We start from the raw sequence: 20,575 nt of genomic DNA, 5'->3' as shown, positions 1-20,575 counted from the left end.
GCCACCTGGAACTCCTGTTTACTCCTGCCCCACAGCATTCATGCATACATACATACATACATACACACACACACACACACATACATACATACATACATACATACATACATACATACATACACACACACACAGTCACTCCTGTTTCTCAACTCTGGGAGCATAGGCATATACCACAAACACAGCAAAACAACATATTTTTTTTTTATTATTAACTTGAGTATTTCTTATATACATTTCGAGTGTTATTCCCTTTCCCGGTTTCCGGGCAAACATCCCCCTCCCCCCTCCCCTTCCTTATGGGTGTTCCCCTCCCAACCCTCCCCCCATTGCCGCCCTCCCCCCATAGACTAGTTCACTGGGGGTTCAGTCTTAGCAGGACCCAGGGCTTCCCCTTCCACTGGTGCTCTTACTAGGATATTCATTGCTACCTATGGGGTCAGAGTCCAGGGTCAGTCCATGTATAGTCTTTAGGTAGTGGCTTAGTCCCTGGAAGCTCTGGTTGCTTGGCATTGCTGTACTTTTGGGGTCTCGAGCCCCTTCAAGCTCTTCCAGTTCTTTCTCTGATTCCTTCAACAGGGGACCTATTCTCAGTTCAGTGGTTTGCTGCTGGCATTCGCCTCTATATTTGCTGTATTCTGGCTGTGTCTCTCAGGAGCGATCTACATCCGGCTCCTGTCGGTCTGCACTTCTTTGCTTCATCCATCTTGTCTAATTGGGTGGCTGTATATGTATGGGCCACATGTGGGGCAGGCTCTGAATGGGTGTTCCTTCAGTCTCTGTTTTAATCTTTGCCTCTCCCTTCCCTGCCAAGGGTATTCTTTTTCCTCATTTAAAGAAGGAGTGAAGCATTCACATTTTGATCATCCGTCTTGAGTTTCCTTTGTTCTAGGGATCTAGGGTAATTCAAGCATTTGGGCTAATAGCCACCTATCAATGAGTGCATACCATGTATGTCTTTCTGTGATTGGGTTAGCTCACTAAGGATGATATTTTCCAGTTCCAACCATTTGCCTACGAATTTCATAAACTCGTTGTTTTTGATAGCTGAGTAATATTCCATTGTGTAGATGTACCACATTTTCTGTATCCATTCCTCTGTTGAAGGGCATCTCGGTTCTTTCCATTTTCTGGCTATTATAAATAAGGCTGCGATGAACATAGTGGAGCACGTGTCTCTTTTATATGTTGAGGCATCTTTTGGGTATATGCCCAAGAGAGGTATAGCTGGATCCTCAGGCAGTTCAATGTCCAATTTTCTGAGGAACCTCCAGACTGATTTCCAGAATGGTTTTACCAGTCTGCAATCCCACCAACAATGGAGGAGTGTTCCTCTTTCTCCACATCCTCGCCAGCATCTGCTGTCACCTGAGTTTTTGATCTTAGCCAATCGCACTGGTGTGAGGTGAAATCTCAGGGTTGTTTTGATTTGCATTTCCCTTATGACTAAAGATGTTGAACATTTCTTTAGGTGTTTCTCAGCCATTCGGCATTCCTCAGCTGTGAATTCTTTGTTTAGCTCTGAACCCCATTTTTTAATAGGGTTATTTGTTTCCCTGCGGTCTAACTTCTTGAGTTCTTTGTATATTTTGGATATAAGGCCTCTATCTGTTGTAGGATTGGTAAAGATCTTTTCCCAATCTGTTGGTTGCCGTTTTGTCCTAACCACAGTGTCCTTTGCCTTACAGAAGCTTTGCAGTTTTATGAGATCCCATTTGTCGATTCTTGATCTTAGAGCATGAGCCATTGGTGTTTTCTTCAGGAAATTTTTTCCAGTGCCCATGTGTTCCAGATGCTTCCCTAGTTTTTCTTCTATTAGTTTGAGTGTGTCTGGTTTGATGTGGAGGTCCTTGATCCACTTGGACTTAAGCTTTGTACAGGGTGATAAGGATGGATCGATCTGCATTCTTCTACATGTTGCCCTCCAGTTGAACCAGCACCATTTGCTGAAAATGCTATCTTTTTTCCATTGGATGGTTTTGGCTCCTTTGTCAAAAATCAAGTGACCATAGGTGTGTGGGTTCATTTCTGGGTCTTCAATTCTATTCCATTGGTCTATCTGTCTGTCTCTGTACCAATACCATGCAGTTTTTATCACTATTGCTCTGTAATACTGCTTGAGTTCAGGGATAGTGATTCCCCCTGAAGTTCTTTTATTGTTGAGGATAGCTTTAGCTATCCTGGGTTTTTTGTTATTCCAGATGAATTTGCAAATTGTTCTGTCTAACTCTTTGAAGAATTGGATTGGTATTTTGATGGGGATTGCATTGAATCTGTAGATTGCTTTTGGTAAAATGGCCATTTTTACTATATTAATCCTGCCAATCCATGAGCATGGGAGATCTTTCCATCTTCTGAGGTCTTCTTCAATTTCTTTCCTCAGTGTCTTGAAGTTCTTATTGTACAGATCTTTTACTTGCTTGGTTAAAGTCACACCGAGGTACTTTATATTATTTGGGTCTATTATGAAGGGTATCATTTCCCTAATTTCTTTCTCGGCTTGTTTCTCTTTTATATAGAGGAAGGCAACTGATTTATTTGAGTTAATTTTATACCCAGCCACTTTGCTGAAGTTGTTTATCAGCTTTAGTAGTTCTCTGGTGGAACTTTTGGGATCACTTAAATATACTATCATGTCATCTGCAAATAGTGATATTTTGACCTCTTCTTTTCCGATCTGTATCCCTTTGATCTCCTTTTGTTGTCTGATTGCTCTGGCTAGAACTTCAAGAACTATATTGAATAAGTAGGGAGAGAGTGGGCAGCCTTGTCTAGTCCCTGATTTTAGTGGGATTGCTTCAAGTTTCTCTCCATTTAGTTTAATGTTAGCAACTGGTTTGCTGTATATGGCTTTTACTATGTTTAGGTATGGGCCTTGAATTCCTATTCTTTCCAGGACTTTTATCATGAAGGGGTGTTGAATTTTGTCAAATGCTTTCTCAGCATCTAAGGGAATGATCATGTGGTTCTGTTCTTTCAGTTTGTTTATATGATGGATCACGTTGATGGTTTTCCGTATATTAAACCATCCCTGCATGCCTGGGATAAAGCCTACTTGATCATGGTGGATGATTGTTTTGATGTGCTCTTGAATTCGGTTTGCCAGAATTTTATTGAGTATTTTTGCGTCGATATTCATAAGGGAAATTGGTCTGAAGTTCTCTTTCTTTGTTGTGTCTTTGTGTGGTTTAGGTATAAGAGTAATTGTGGCTTCGTAGAAGGAATTCGGTAGGGCTCCATCTGTTTCAATTTTGTGGAATAGTTTGGATAATATTGGTATGAGGTCTTCTATGAAGGTTTGATAGAATTCTGCACTAAACCCGTCTGGACCTGGGCTCTTTTTGGTTGGGAGACCTTTAATGACTGCTTCTATTTCCTTAGGAGTTATGGGGTTGTTTAACTGGTTTATCTGTTCCTGATTTAACCTCGATACCTGGTATCTGTCTAGGAAATTGTCCATTTCCTGAAGATTTTCAAATTTTGTTGAATATAGGTTTTTATAGTAAGATCTGATGATTTTTTGAATTTCCTCCGAATCTGTAGTTATGTCTCCCTTTTCATTTCTGATTTTATTAATTTGGACACACTCTCTGTGTCCTCTCGTTAGTCTGGCTAAGGGTTTATCTATCTTGTTGATTTTCTCAAAGAACCAACTTTTGGTTCTGTTGATTCTTTCTATGGTCCTTTTTGTTTCTACTTGGTTGATTTCAGCTCTGAGTTTGATTATTTCCTGCCTTCTACTCCTCCTGGGTGTATTTGCTTCTTTTTGTTCTAGAGCTTTTAGGTGTGCTGTCAAGCTGCTGACATATGCTCTTTCCTGTTTCTTTCTGCAGGCACTCAGCGCTATGAGTTTTCCTCTTAGCACAGCTTTCATTGTGTCCCATAAGTTTGAGTATGTTGTATCTTCATTTTCATTAAATTCTAAAAAGTTTTTAATTTCTTTCTTTATTTCTTCCTTGACCAGGTTATCATTGAGTAGAGCATTGTTCAATTTCCACGTATATGTGGGCATTCTTCCCTTATTGTTATTGAAGACCAGTTTTAGGCCGTGGTGGTCCGATAGCACGCATGGGATTATTTCTATCTTTCTGTACCTGTTGAGGCCCGTTTTTTGACCAATTATATGGTCAATTTTGGAGAAAGTACCATGAGGAGCTGAGAAGAAGGTATATCCTTTTGCTTTAGGATAGAATGTTCTATAAATATCCGTTAAGTCCATTTGGCTCATGACTTCTCTTAGTCTGTCGACATCACTGTTCAATTTCTGTTTCCATGATCTGTCCATTGATAAGAGTGGGGTGTTGAAATCTCCCACTATTATTGTGTGAGGTGTAATGTTTGTTTTGAGCTTTAGTAAGGTTTCTTTTACGTATGTAGGTGCCCTTGTATTTGGGGCATAGATATTTAGGATTGAGAGTTCATCTTGGTTGATTTTTCCTTTGATGAATATGAAGTGTCCTTCCTTATCTTTTTTGATGACTTTTAGTTGGAAATTGATTTTATTTGATATTAGAATTGCTACCCCAGCTTGCTTCTTCTGACCATTTGCTTGGAAAGTTGTTTTCCAGCCTTTCACTCTGAGGTAGTGTCTGTCTTTGTCCTTGAGGTGTGTTTCCTGTAGGCAGCAGAATGCAGGGTCCTCGTTGCGTATCCAGTTTGTTAATCTATGTCTTTTTATTGGGGAGTTGAGGCCATTGATATTGAGAGATATTAAGGAATAGTGATTATTGCTTCCCGTTATATTCATATTTGGATGTGAGGTTATGTTTGTGTGCTTTCATTCTCTTTGTTTTGTTGCCAAGACGATTAGTTTCTTGCTTCTTCTAGGGTATAGCTTGCCTCCTTATGTTGGGCTTTACCATTTATTATCCTTTGTAGTGCTGGATTTGTAGAAAGATATTGTGTAAATTTGGTTTTGTCATGGAATATCTTGGTTTCTCCATCAATGTTAATTGAGAGTTTTGCTGGATACAGTAACCTGGGCTGGCATTTGTGTTCTCTTAGGGTCTGTATAACATCAGTCCAGGATCTTCTGGCCTTCATAGTTTCTGGTGAGAAGTCTGGTGTGATTCTGATAGGTCTGCCTTTATATGTTACTTGACCTTTTTCCCTTACTGCTTTTAATATTCTTTCTTTATTTTGTGCGTTTGGTGTTTTGACAATTATGTGACGGGAGGTGTTTCTTTTCTGGTCCAATCTGTTTGGAGTTCTGTAGGCTTCTTGTATGTCTAAGGGTATCTCTTTTTTTAGGTTAGGGAAGTTTTCTTCTATGATTTTGTTGAAGATATTTACTGGTCCTTTGAGCTGGGAGTCTTCACTCTCTTCTATACCTATTATCCTTAGGTTTGATCTTCTCATTGAGTCCTGGATTTCCTGTATGTTTTGGACCAGTAGCTTTTTCCGCTTTACATTATCTTTGACAGTTGAGTCAATGATTTCTATGGAATCTTCTGCTCCTGAGATTCTCTCTTCCATCTCTTGTATTCTGTTGGTGAAGCTTGTATCTACAGCTCCTTGTGTCTTCTTTTGGTTTTCTATATCCAGGGTTGTTTCCATGTGTTCTTTCTTGATTGCTTCTATTTCCATTTTTAATTCCTTCAACTGTTTGATTGTGTTTTCCTGGAATTCTTTCAGGGATTTTTGCGATTCCTCTCTGTAGGCTTTTACTTGTTTATTAATATTTTCCTGTGCTTCCCTAAGTGTGTTCATGTCTTTCTTGAAGTCCTCCAGCATCATGATCAAATATGATTTTGAAACTAGATCTTGCTTTTCTGGTGTGTTTGGATATTCCATGTTTGTTTTGGTGGGAGAATTGGGCTCCGATGATGGCATGTAGTCTTGGTTTCTGTTGCTTGGGTTCCTGCGCTTGCCTCTCGCCATCAGATTATCTCTAGTGTTACTTTGTTCTGCTATTTCTGACAGTGGCTAGACTGTCCTATAAGCCTGTGTGTCAGGAGTGCTGTAGACCTGTTTTCCTCTCTTTCAGTCAGTTATGGGGACAGAGTGTTCTGCTTTCGGGCGTGTAGTTTTTCCTCTCTACAGGTCTTCAGCTGTTCCTGTGGGCCTGTGTCTTGAGTTCACCAGGCAGCTTTCTTGCAGCAGAAAATTTGGTCTTACCTGTGGTCCCGAGGCTCAGGTTCGCTCGTGGGGTGCTGCCCAGGGGCTCTCTGCAGCGGCAGCAACCAGGAAGACCTGTGCCGCCCCTTCCGGGAGCTTCAGTGCACCAGGGTTCCAGATGGTCTTTGGCTTTTTCCTCTGGCGTCCGAGATGTGTGTGCAGGGAGCAGTCTCTTCTGGTTTCCCAGGCTTGTCTGCCTCTCTGAAGGTTTAGCTCTCCCTCCCACGGGATTTGGGTGCAGAGAACTGTTTATCTGGTCTGTTTCCTTCAGGGTCCGGCGGTGTCTCTGGCCGAATTCATTTCTTTAGATGCATGTCGGGCGTTCTGACCACCTCTCACAGCACCCAGAAGACTGACTCAGCCAACAACATATTTTTTTAAGGTTTTCCTTTTTAGGCTTATAAAACTATGATTTTTTTAAAATAATGCTCTTGTATTGTTTTCCTGAATTGCTGCTTCCTTTATGATCTCTTTGAGGGGCTGGAGAGATGAATCTGATGAGGAACACTGTCTGCTTTTCCAAAGGAAGAGCGTGATTCTCAGCACCTACACTGGTGACTCACACCACCTGTAATACAGCTCTCGGGAATCCAAAACCCGTGGTCCCCATGGGCTCCAGCACTCACATGCACATAGCATACATGCATAAAATTAAAAAAAGATATGCCTGAATAGGGGCCTGGAGAGGATGCTTAGCTGTTAAGGGAGTGCCCTGCTCTTACAGAGGAACTGAGTTCAGTTCCTAGCCCCCACATCAGAAGGCTTGCAACTGAGTATAACATCAGTCCCAGGGTATCCAAAATCCTCGGCTAGCCTCCATGGGCACTTACACTTATGGGCACATACGTGCACAGAGGCTCACATATACACATCAATAATCCTTTTTAAGAGTGTTTTTGTGGTCAAGTGGGTTGGTTCAACAGGTTAAGTTGCTTGCTACTAGCCCTCATGACCCAAGTTTAATCACCAGAGCCCACATGATGGAAGGAGAAAACTTATTACCACACCTTGTCCTGTGACTACCACCTATGCACTGTGGTGTGCATGTGTCCCTACATCTTAGTTAGGGTTACTGTTGCTGTGATGAGACACCATGGCCAAAAAGCAACTTGGAAAGGGAAGGGTGTATCTCACTCACAATTCCATACAATCGTTCTTCTTCATCATTGTCATTGTCATCAAAAGCAGTTGGAGTGGGAAACGCAAGCAGAACAGGAATCTGGAGGGAGAAATTGATGCAGAGGTCATGGAGTGGTGCTGTTTACTCCTTGTGGCTTGCTCAGCCTGCCATTTTTTAAAAAATAAAAAAAATAAAACCTAGACTCAGCCCAGGGGTTTCCCTACCCACAGTGGGTGGGCCCTCCTCGATCAATCACTAATTTAAAGAATGCCCTACAGACTTGCCTACATACAGCCAGATCTTCTGGAGGCCTTTTCTCAGTTGAGGTTCTTCAATCTTAGATGACTTCAGCTTGTGTCAAGTTGAACTCTGGTCAGTCAACAAGCTTCTATGGCAAGCACCTTTACCCACAGAGCCAGTGTGATATACCCTAAATTAAAGTTTTGAAGTGGTTTCTTTAAAAAAAAAAAAACTACATTTTTTTTTCAGTTGTGTGTGGGAGGGGTTATGTATCTGAGTTGAACTTATTTCTGTTCCAGGGTTTTAAACCTTGAAACATCCTTCCATTTTCTCTTGTTCAAACCAAAAAGATCCCAGTTTTCCTCGTCCTGGCCCAAAACTTGTTTGATGTCCTTCATCTGTGTGGGCTAGTGTTGCTTGTAGGCTCGGAAGTGGCGAAACGGCTCTCTGTCCTTGGTGCTGGACAGGTATTTTTTATGACAGCTAAATGCAAGTTTTGAGTTATATTTTATGGGCAGATGAATTGGTTAATTAGATTCTTCAGCCTTTTGCTCTAGAGAGAATGAGGAAAAGCAAAAAGGAACTGGCAAACGGTTCACACATGTGTTTTCTCTCTGTAATTTACTTATTACTGAGTCTTAGACCTGAGCTTTCTTGATAATATTGTACAAAAGATTGTTTTCCACCTACAATGAATAAAGCAGCAAGTAAATCATTAGATATTTCTGTGTTGATATGGACTTACAGACTGACTGACACCTTAGTGTTTACTTGAGTGACACTTCTTTGCAGTAGACGTGCCTATTTTTCAAGTATTTGCTTGTTAGGGATCTAAGTGCTGCACACTAATGGATTGGGCTGCAGAAGTGTCATCATGGCTTTGCTTTTTAATTACATCATTTTTTAAGTTTTGTTTAAAGTCGTCTATTAGAAAGAAAACTTGCCCACATAATTTGCTGTTGTGCTAATTTTGGGTATGTGTATGTGTAAGAGAGATAAAGAAGAGACACAGACAAACTGACAAGGAGTCATCAGACAGAGGTGTTCCTTGACCATTACTGGGGAGATCCACCCCATTTCAGTGGTGAGAGAACCAGCTTGAACACAATCCATTAGCTCTCACTTCAAAGACAGCTATACTCAGCTACCAACTGCTTTCAATGCCTTTCTTGGTATCTCTTTCTAAAGTGAAATATATTCAACCTGATTTCTGATGTTTCCTTTTTCTATTCTCTATTCAAGCCAGTTAGCACTTTATTCGTTGTGAATGGAATTTATTAGTGTTGCTGTTATGTTTGTTTGTTTGTTTGTTTGTTTGTTGTTGTTGTTAGAGTATATTTGGTAGGACAGAGTTAATCAGATCTGGACATACATGTTGCTTCTTTGACTCAGATCACATTCACCTCTGTATTAGATACTTTTCTATTGCCAGGATAAAACACCAAGACCATAATTGGGCATGTGGTTCCAGAGAATTAGAATCCATGCTGAATGAGCTAAGGTACAGAGGCAAGAACAGCTGAGAGCTCACCATTTGACTCTCAAGCAGGAGGTCGAGAGAGCAAACTGAAAAGGAGACTTGAAACATCAAAGCCTGCCCCCATTAACAGACTTCCTTCAACAAGTCCATACCTCCTAATCTTCTGAAACATTTCCACCAACTGGGGCTCAAGTATTCAAACATGTGAGCGGGAAGGGGGAAGAGCAATATTTTCAATCAAACCACCACAGCCTCTCATTCACAAGTCTGTGAGTCTTAAAATTCTCTTGATAGCCATACTGCCCTGGCAGGATTAGTGTGGAAATGGAAGTCGTTGACTTTAGTTCATTTCTATGTTAACTGTTTGATAAATTGTTGTGTTTACTTTATTGTACAGATTTGTCATTTCCAAGGAACCTGTGTAGCACTACAAGTGAGCAGGTACTCATGAGGTTTTACAATTCCATAGGGAATAAAAATTTTCTTTACCTTTTGAACAATTTGAAGATCTTAAAATTATTTTAAAAAGGAAAAAAAAACCCTACAGATTTCTGCGATGAATTTTCAGAACACCACGAGACACTGTAAGGCAATGAGGATGTCAGAAAGTAGGAATGCCTGTGTATGTTGAATACCGGGTCTAACAACTCCTGAACAGACTTGCAGACTGGGCAAATATAAATGGCGGATAAGGGCTGTGAGATCATGAAGTTGAATAGGAGCAGAGGAAGAACTTGGCAAGAGCTGCTTGTTCAGATCTTCTGTCATCTCTGTGTCTTTGGCTCCTTCTCTGTAGGTATACGCAGGGCATCTTCTAAATGAGAGCATTACACTGTCACTCCTGGAAAAAATCCAGAGTCCTTCCCAGGAGTACATACCTGCTTAAAGGCCTGCAGGTAGATAGGAGACGCCTTCCTGCATTTGGTATTTCTTTACATTCCAAGGTGCAGTGTGTTAGGGTAGCCGGTCCTGAATGTGAATGTCATCACTTACACAGAACTGGAATTTTCTTCTGTATTAGTTCCCATTTGGCTCATCATTCTCACATCTGCCATGATGAAATTTAATAATAATAATAATAATAATAATAATAATAATAATAATAATAAAGTGCTTTTTTGTCCCCTAATGTTTATGAACCATTAAAACCCTTAGGATTTCCTGAATGATTGGATAACTTTTGTTACTTCCAGTGAGTCAGTCCCCTTCAAATTTGAATTTGCTGGACCTCAGAATAGTTCATCCATGCGATGAGAGGTTGTGAGCTCCCTCCCATTTCCACTTTTGGACATTGTGAAGAAAGAGGGAGCTGGGGATTAAATTAATAACTTTGGGCAATGATGTCATCAATCTGTGTCTTCATGCTTATATTATAGATGCTCCACAAATAAAATGCCCTGGGGCCATCCTTAGCATCTAAGTTCCTCAGCATGGCACCTGCTCCAGGCCCTGCGGATGTCTAAGAATCTTGGTTGGCTTTCGGCAGGAATCCTGCCTATCCAGCTTGAGTTCCCCTAACCTCCAGGTAGTGCTTCACCTGCTCATCCCCATTAGTTTTGATTTTTGACCTTGGTTTCTTTTCTTATAAAGGGCATCCAGTACCTACTTTTCTTGCCTCTCAATGTCAAGTGGAAGGTTGATCTTGATGAAAGTGACTGAGATATTCAGAAGTGCAGCAAAGTGAAGAATTAAAATTAAAATATACAACCCTCTAGTGGCCTTAACTTCATTCAGGCTAGTGGATTCACTCCAACCCATTGGACGGGCAGTGGTGCACATCGCTTGCTAAGGGGCGTGCATTTCCTCACCTCTTCTGCTCCTGTTGAAGTTCTGCCAGGAATTTATTGGGGGGGGGGAAAGCCAGTGCTGTGTGAAGTCTGCCCTGGAGAATCTGTATCTGGTTTAATTTTCTAAATTAGCTTGAAGCTAATTTACACATGGGTAGGGCTTGAAAGATTCTATCTATCTATCTATCTATCTATCTATCTATCTATCTATCTATCTATCTATCTATCTATCTACATTACTGTACTTCAGGGGACAGAAACCACATTGGAACATTTTAATGTATAGAAAATTTAAAGTCTCCTATTTCAAACACTATTTAACTGAATCACAAAATAGGGAAGGATTTGCAACACACTAAAAAAGAAATACTGAGTTTCAATAGTGTGGAAAATGCTTTCATGGGTAAGTGTACCTATAAACAGTTTGCCCTTACTAGTCATCAAAAATGCAAAAGTAAGCCAAAAGCTTATTATTTTGACCCATTAATTTAGTGAACATTAACGATCATAGTAACTACTTAGCTTGTAAACGGTCTAATTATTCAGTATGGCACTTTTACAAGACTGAAATTTTTCAGAATTTATCAAACTTTGATCCATTTTACCTGCAGTCATTTATTTTAAAGAAATAGCTAAGTACATACAGAAAAATTTGGAAAGTTGTGCCATTCAGCATTCTTTAGGATGAATAAAAATTATTGATGACAACCTAAAGTGTGCAGTTAGAGAACTTGATAGCATTTGTGTTTTGAAACTTCTTCAATGGGACAACCTGAGGCAGTTGGGTCTCTGTGTCACTGATCCATTATCTTTTTAAAACACAAGTTTTTTATAAACACTGGGATTTTTCACCTTATAAAATATCAGTTGCAATAGAAAATAGCACTATTGGCTGCAGGTGGTATTACATATTCTGTGATATCAAATACTGGCCAATAAATAGATTCTTGTTTCACCCAAGTCCATCCTTACCAGGTAGAATATTAGAAATTTAACTTATGGTAGCATTACCAGTTATAGTGAGTTGAATATTCGTACCCAAAGATCTCAGTGATGATTCTTAGTACCAGTGAATGTGTTGGAGCTAAATTGAATGTCTGTGTGTTGTGGTAGACATTAGAACCCAAAGTAAGAGTTTTCATAAAATAACAGTGGAAAAAGGTACACAGGAAGAAGGCCTTCTGGAGGAGGTGGAGACTCCAGTATTCCTCAAGCCAAGAGATGAACGCCACTTTATGCTACAAGGAGAGGTGCTGACAGGTTCTCCCTTGGAGCCCCCAGGGAAGCTAATGCTGCTGACATCTTGGTTTTGGACTTCTGGTTTTATTACCACAGCAGAATAAGTGTTGCTTTAAGGCAGTAGCTTGTTGGCTATAATAGTTATAATAGCCCTAAAGTAACAACCAAGTTTGTGTGTGGGAGGGTTCCATCCTAAGAAAGTAACTTATATCAGAAGTCAAATACAGTAGTAGCATGGTCTAAGAGTCTCGCAATAAAGCCAGGAATGAGCTGTGCTCATGAATACAGATCTTCTGTCCAACTAAATATTGACTTGATTTTAAATGTCCTTAAATAATTTTAAACATCGTTGCTGTCATTTGTGGTCCCTTCTTTTCCTATCCTTTACCCCAGTAAATTCTCCCTCTGCTTATCCCCTTCCCCTTCTCACCTGTGTTCTACTGGGCCCTCTCTAGAGCTGTTTGTCATCTATCCCTTCTGTGAGTGAATCTTTTCGACTTTTCTTCTTCTACACTCAAACCCTAAGACTGCTGAGGTTAACCAGCAGTGAGTGAGGAAATCCTGTACTATTAAAAAACTGTAAACAAACAAATCAAAACAAGAAGCTTAGCAGAGGTGGAATAGATGCAGCACAGAAAAAGGACATGTCAGAAGCTGGTTGGTAAAGTCATCAGAATGAGACAGTTATAGCCGTAACCTGAGAATGAGACACCATGAGAAAAGGTTGAGTGGGGATAAAGGAGTTCCAAGTTCAAGTTTGAGAGCAGAGAGGTAAGCACAGTAGAGGGTTTAGGAAGCGGAGGGAGGAGAACAGATGAGGACCTGGGAGGAAATTATCAAGCAATATAAAAAGTGATAAGCTTAAAAAGAGACAAATCTCCAGAGAAGACAGTTGAGGACCATCAACACGATGAAAGATGAACCACTCAGATGCAAATCTAAAGTGAAAAAAACCGAAACAAAAATAAAGCTAACTGAATTAAACCAAAGCAGGATGAATAAGCAGGGTTGGCATAAGCACCACATCAGGACTTTCCCAAAACCACTTGGAAGCCGAGGAACACATGAGTGGTGATTCCAACCTAGAGTTTTCTGCCTCGATAAACCGTCAAAGAAGGTGCGTGTGCAAGATAAGTCACTGAATACGTACAGAACAGTGGTAAAGTGCAGCCATCTGACTTTGTTAGACATCTCTTCCGGAAGTCAGCGCCGAAGCACCTCAGAGCTCTAAATCAGACAAGCTTAGAAGAGGCACTGTTATTAAAGGGGACAGTGGAACTCAGGGCCACGTCTTCCCTTTCTGTTATGGGAAAAATATGCCAAGGTGCCATTAGAATCACGGGAAGTATTTGTGGCAGACTATTAAATTTTACTGCACAGCAGAGCCACCAGTGTGCAATGCTCGCATAGTTGGAATAATGTAAAGGCCAGATTATTTAGTAAGTTCTATATAGGGCTAGGTAGATGCACAGTGGGATGATAGACAAAGTGGGAAGCCTTGGGGACTCAAGAGAGCTTATATTAAATGACGTTAGATGACGGTCTTACATAGCGTTTAACATAATAAGTCAACAGGTACATGTATAAAATGGAAAGGAGCATAAACACAAGGAGGTGATGATTTGTTTCCAAAACAAACAGTAAGTATTAGCTTTGTTGCCTCTGGAGGAAAGAGTCTGGGTTTATCAAAAAGAATTGTACTTAGTCATTAATACCACAACTTTGACTTACTCTATAGTAGACCGAGTTATTCAGATAAAAATAAGTTCAGCAATGTTAAAATTTGCAAATTCTATTTCAGCTGTGGCCATGAGAAATATTGTATTTACCCTGCTGACTCTGGGAAGGTTCTCTCCCTGGAAATGTGTTTCTTTTTTCTTTTCTTTTCTTTTTTTTTTTGACTTATTTATTTGTTTATTTATTTACACTAATTATTTCATTGGTTTACATTTCAAATTCAAATATTATCCCCCTTCCCAGTTTCCCCTCCAAAAACCCCTCTACCTCCTCTGCCTCCCCTTTGCCCTTGAGGTGCTCCCCCACCCAGCCACTCCCACCTCACCCCTCTAAGCATCCTCCTTGTCTGGGGCATCAAGCCCCACAGGACCAAGTCTAAAGATAAGCAGGGTCAGAATGTGGGTGCCTTTACAAACTGATTACTGCTTCCTGTAACTCCTCTACATTGTGTGTGTTTTCCTCTAATGTGAGGACTTCTTTTCTGGATGATTTTAAAATACAGTAGTGAACAGAACAAGAATGAGTCCAGTCTTAAACATGCAACGAATCAGAATCCAATAACTGGTTTGAAAATTGTAACAGCTTCAAACGATTCATAAATTTCAGCTATATTGAAAAACCAAACAGCTTTCAAATAATTTAGTAGAAATGAAGACAACATCACTTGATTAGATCTACATGAAAGAAAAACATTTAGACTTAAAATCTAGGAGATCCAAATGTGAACCTTGGTTCTTGCTTCTTACAGTTCTGGGACTTTTGTGATACTCCTTAATTATTCTCTGCATCCACTGTGTTATCTATAAGCTGAGGTAGAAAGCATTATGTGTAGATGACAAATGTAGGTGCTGGAGAGATGGCTTAGCGATTAAGAATACGTGCCTCTCTCAACAGCCAGCACACAATCCACTCAGGACTCACATTAACAGGCTCGGGGCTTCGTCCACTTCCTACAGCAGGCACCTGTGTACACTGTGCACATTTAAAAACAAAGGTGATTGTAATCGCTATCTTGCTTTGATAGAAATATGCAAGTCTAGCAGGCATCGCAAAGAGAGGCCTAGGAGTAAAATTGTGTCATGCTGTTGAGATGGTACTTACATGAGAAGGCCGTGGGGCCGAATGAGAGTGGAGTCACTCAACCTTCAGCTGTCCTTAACGGAGTACTTCAAACTGTAGTTGACAGAAAGTTATTTCAAGAAAAGTTTTGTGGTGACTTTACTAATATGCTTATTAATATAGTGAATATTTTTAAAGTGTGATTTCTATAAAACCTAATTCTGGTTTGGGTCTTATGATAATGAATTCTCTGCTCTTCTCCCCTTAACTTTTCTCTAGAATAGTGTGTAGTTTGGTGTGAGTACCTTGCTCTAGATCTCATGGGCTGCTGGCGGTTTACCTGAGTAAACCATGGAACAAAGGCCATGAATAACTGCAAAGGGGACTCAGGCCTTTCCATGGTGCATAAAGTTACTAGTGTGCTTCTTTTTATATTATGAGATATGGACATCTGTCTAGCTCATAGTAGACAAGCTGTTCACAGCCTTCTAGGTCTCTGGAGTACCTTGGGGGCTTTGTAGTTCTGTTTACTTAACCAGATTTCTATTTAAGTCCTATTAAACAGATGATTTAATAAAAAAACTCTAGATTTTACTAAAAGCCCATTGAACCTAAAAGACAGTGGAATCTTTGATGAATATACTATATAACAATAATATAATAAATATAATGTTTTTAGTATTCATATTGGCTTGCAAGATTGGCTTCCCTCATCATTACTTATCAGCATTTTAAAAGGTCATTGTTAGAATCCTGAGCAAATGGATTTTTTTTAATGTCATTTTTTGTGTATGTGTTCTAGGGATCATAGATTTTTGAATGTTAGGCAAGTGCTCTTCGATTGAGCTACAGTTCCAAGCCTGCCCTCATCCTTTATGTTGCTGTTTAAAAAAAGATTATTTCTAAAGAGTTTACTCTCCCTTCTTGTGTATGTATGCATGCAGCAGCCTTGAGGCTGACTGGGATAAGAGCATGTGCAGCCTTGCCTTGTTGATGCTACAGAAGGTTCCCCCACAGCATTCCCTGACCCTCAGTACTGCCCCAGCTGGTAGAAATGCCCAAGGGAGTGGCTTTTGAAGTCACCTGGTTTCTGTGGACTGGCTGATCTGAACGAAAGCCACTTAGTGGCTGTGTCCTTTGTTATGCTCACTCTCAGCTAGCTTTTCTTTGTTCAGTTTTTCCTCACTTTCCTGTTCCTGAATCTCCATAGCTGATTGCTCAGAAGACTCTTCAAGAATGCCCACACAGCTCAATCTACTTAGAAGACGTCCTATTTTGACAGACCATAATCTTCTTTCCACATATGTTTGTGATTATCACAGTTTAGTTTTTATGTAAAATTCACTTATTTTGCCGATAGCTACTATATTGTGAGTGGGTTTTGAACAATGGTTTTGCATTAATTTTCTTCTATTCCTTCATAAAGAGCATTTGGCTAAGAGTTGAAGGGGTGTGTTCACAAACTAAAGCTGATGGATGCCTAGGCAGGGTAAGATCATAATTATCCTCCAAAGATAAAAGGAAAAAGGAACCTGAAGACTCCAGACAGTGCTTCCTGCTGCCCTCTGAACTATCAAGTGGGGGGCGCTGGTCCGTACATCGTGCTGCAGACAGAGGGACATGGCTCATGAAGTTGCAGGTGCTTTCTTTCAATTCTGCTTTCTTTAGATGAGTAATGTCACACTGGACTATTGTCTGGACGTCATAAAGAAGTTCGAAGTTTCTGAAGAAAACAAAGTGAAAAACGTCCTCGGTATAGAAGGTAACCAGTGATCCTAATCTCTCTGTCTCCCATATCTGCTACTTTAAATTTTATTACTGTTTTTAGGAAGCAAAATTGGGAAATATTCGTAAAATTTTAGGCAATTAAATGAAGTTCAGGAAGCAAATATTTTTCTGCAAAGCAGATCTCTAGTTTTGCTTTTCTCTCATTTTTGCAGCACCATTGTGTGTAGTAAATGCCAAGAAGTATTTGGACTTTGCTCAAATGGATAATATTATTTTGGAAGTAGTCATGTATTGATGATTGCAGGAGGAAAATTTGGCCTCTAAACGATTAATCTACAAAAGTAGAGACTTGAAAATAAACATTTTTTCAAAAGACAAAGAGTTAGGAATTGGTTTGTTTTTCCCAATTGGTAGAGTTTTAGGAAACTATTAGAAACAGAAGTGTTGTCAATATTACCACTTTGTTTAATAACTAAGAGAAATAAGACCAAAAGAAATTAAATAATCTACTTATTATTATTCCCTAAAAAGTTATCCCCTAAGATTTATACATTAAAAACATGTTATAAATATAGCTATAGTATGTATAAGCTATGTGCCTTTAAAATATAAATTATAGGCTATGGGATTTCTCATGCAGATTTCAGGAAAACTCAATTTTCCCCAAGAACATGCAAAGCCACAATTGACTGTTAACTTCTGGAATTTCCCTGCTCCCATCATGCATGTGTGTGCGTGTGTGTGTGTGTGTGTGTGTGCATATGTGTGTATGTGTATGTGTGCAAGTGTTTGTGTACATGTGTGTGCATATGTGTGTGAATGCATTTGTGTGTGCATGTGTGTGTATGCATTTGTGTGTGTATGTGTGTATTAGTGTGTATGTGTGTGTGTGCATGTGCATGTGTGTATGCATACTGTGTATGCATATATATGTGCATGTGTGTGCCAGTATGTGTGTATGCATGTGTGTGTATGCGTGTGTGTGTGTGTGTGTGTGTGTGTGTGTGTGTGTGTGTGTGTAGCAATCAGGCTCATATCACCATAACTGTCTTGATAAGGAATCTTTAATGCCAAGTACTTATTTCCTGGGGTGAAAGAGAATTAAAATGAACAAGAGTAATTTAAAATTTCCTATCATTAAAACTATTTTAAAAACAGGATACAAACTAACTTGGGCCTCTTAAGACTGTGCCTAGATATGAATATTTTTCTTGAGGCTTCCCCAAAAGATGCGATTAATTGTGGTCTCTAGTTATAAACATAAAGGTCACCAGGAAGAAACTATGAAGCCTCAGAGAACATTGACTGATTGGATTTTGCCAAACGATTCTCAAAGAAGTGAAACAACCTGCTGTAATAATGACCACTTCTGGTCACTTATATTTTTCTTCATAAATTTCATAATGATGGCTGCCTCTGCTACTTAGGCTTTAAGCAAAGTTACAGAAAAATCATCCATTTCCTATACAAACAAAGCATCATTTTAAAGTTATTTATGTGGAAGTATTTTTTCCAAAACAAGTTTCATAATTAGTCACTCTCTGAATTGAGTCGGTACTTAAAGTTTGGCCTAAGACTTTATCATGTGCTGGTGTTCAGAACATTGTAACAACTTACCAGCTGCTGGTTGATTGAGGTTTAATATGGCTATAATATGATACTGATCATCTCTGAGGGCACATTACATAGGCATAACTTGAGTTTAATAGTTAATAAATGTATTTTAAGGATGCAGGTTAAGTTTTCTTAAATAGCTGCTCCCCCAAAGTCATATTTTTTGATTTGTCAACAGGCAAATCTCTCATTGCCCCAGGTGTCACGAGCATTGTCCTGATATTTGATTATGAATATTCTTTGACCTTTTTGTCTCTGTTGGCATCAGTTACTTAGGTGCTCTGTAAAAGCTGTGTCATTTCACTCTCTCCTTTGAAGGTTTCACGAACTTCATGCGTAGCCCTGCTTGTGATGTATTTAACCCTTTGCACCATGAAGTATACCAAGACATGGATCAGCCTCTCTGCAATTACTACATTGCTTCTTCTCATAACACATACCTGACTGGGGACCAGCTCCTTTCTCAATCCAAAGTGGACATGTATGCACGGGTGCTACAAGAGGGATGTCGATGCGTGGAAGGTAAGTATAGTTTGTCTGAGCTCAAGTGTGATTGGTTAATATGCCATTTGAATAACAGAGGCTCAAAAGCTCTTTCTATACTAATTAGAGATATTTCTCTATTATAAAGTCATTATTCTCTCTTTTCTTGTTTTTCAATCATAGGGGACAGAGAAATAAAATGTGCCAACATTTGAGAAACATACCTTGAAATGCAAAAAAAAAAATCTGAGAAAAATAACCTTCCTGAAAAGATATTTTAAAATAATTTAAAAAACAACAACAGCAAAAGTAGTTTAGGAGAGCTATTTATTTTTAAGAGACTTCATGGGGTTGGGGATTTAGCTCAGTGGTAGAGCGCTTGCCTAGGAAGCGCAAGGCCCTGGGTTCGGTCCCCAGCTCCGAAAAAAAGAACCAAAATAATAATAATAATAATAAGAGACTTCATGGTCTATATTTATTAAATTGCTAGTCAGTTTCAGTGATAAGGAAAGAGATATAAGTAAGATGTGATATTATTTTTTGAAGAGCTTGCAAATTATCAGGGAGCATGTACATAAAACTGCTAGTAAGAGACTTCTATTGCTTGAGGAACAGGCATGGTATAGGTTTGTTCATCGAGGCCAGTAGAGTGTGGGGTAAAATAAAAGTTATCAAACAGAGTTGGGTCAGTTTCAAATTTTGATTTGGGGGACTAGTGAAGGAATCTTTGCTCCAAGAGAATTATTTTGGCTTACTGCTTGAATAGACCAGATCACATCTATGGGGAAGGCAAGGCAGTGAGAGTTAAGGTGGCTACTCATGCTGAATCCACAGCCAGGAAGTGGAGAGAGATGAGCACTAGCTAGGCATCAGGCTATCTCATTCCCACCTTTGTTATTCTGTCTGAGCTCCACATTCATGGACAGTGTTATCCATGTTTAAGAGGGTTCTCCATGCCCAGCTACATCTCTGTATTTTAACCTCATAATAGAAAATGCGTTTTGTCTCCTAAGAGTCTCCAAGGGCTTAAAAATCAACACTATTTAACGTTCAGTTTCTTCTGAGACTCAGATACCTCAGAACTGGGAGCCTCCTGTCAATTCCCAAAATAACACAGTGGCACAGAGAACATAACCATTCCAAAATGGAGAAATGGGGGCCTAGCCCTGAAAGATCTGACCAAAGGAACACTAGGGTGAACACCAACCCTGCACCACTATGTCCAGCATTTTGAGCTCTTGGTGGCTTTATCTGGATGTAAACAACACTGAGTAGTCGTTTCTGTGAGCTCTGTTGCCTTTTACTTCTGTGGTTTCTCTCTTGAGCTTGTTTTCCTCAATCATCCTCTGTAGCTTTACCCAGTGAATAGCTTATATCCCTGGTATTTTTAATATTTCTGATCATCATTGCAGCTTAGGCTCCCTCACAGGAGCCCTAGTTAGGGAATCCTACCATGCTACGCGTTGCCTGACCTCAAGGATGTTTAGAACCTTGGTGCAAGTCTCCACAGCTTTACTCTTGAGTCTTGCATGCCCACAAAACCAGCTATGTGACTAGTGCTAAGTTCTGCTACTGTTTGAAATGTAGCCTGGCCCAGTTGGACCATCGCTGAAGTGGCCTCTGTGTCCTTCTGTGGCTGAGCCTGGGAAAAGACTTCCTTCCACGGCCTGGCTCAGGCAGGATGTCCTGGGGCTTTTTTTTTTTTAAAGAAACTCTCATGTCAAACAAAAGGTTATCAAACGAGTTTACATGGGTTTCATTCTGGAGCTTCAGACGGTGCCATGTCTGGGTGTCTTGCCCTCATATCACCTGTTACTGTCTAGTGCAAAGCTCTGGGTTTTTCTTAATGCCTCTCCCCTCATAGCTGGGGCTTGATCCCAGGGTCTCAAGATGCTAAGAATGTGCTCTACCGTTTGAACTATGCCTCAGCCGAGAGGCACTAACTTCCTTAATAATTATAACCAGTTTGTCCCC

At 39.9% G+C, this 20,575-nt stretch overlaps 1 protein-coding gene across 11 annotated transcripts in view; it reads left to right on the top strand.

Moving 5' to 3' along the window:
• Positions 1 to 20,575, top strand: part of Plch1 (phospholipase C, eta 1) — a 230,211-nt gene that overhangs the window by 145,416 nt on the left and 64,220 nt on the right. For all 11 annotated transcript variants that reach the window (XM_087622850.1, XM_087622875.1, XM_087622831.1 and 8 more), the window contains 2 exon segments: positions 16,445 to 16,538; positions 18,437 to 18,640. In XM_087622850.1, the coding sequence (XP_087478976.1) occupies positions 16,445 to 16,538; positions 18,437 to 18,640 (298 nt within the window).

This window comes from Rattus norvegicus, chromosome 2, assembly GCF_021556685.1.
Source record: "Rattus norvegicus strain SHRSP/BbbUtx chromosome 2, alternate assembly SHRSP_T2T, whole genome shotgun sequence".
Lineage (NCBI taxonomy): Eukaryota > Metazoa > Chordata > Mammalia > Rodentia > Muridae > Rattus > Rattus norvegicus.
Note: the sequence above shows the minus strand (reverse complement) of the source record. Positions and strands in the feature narration are given on the sequence as shown.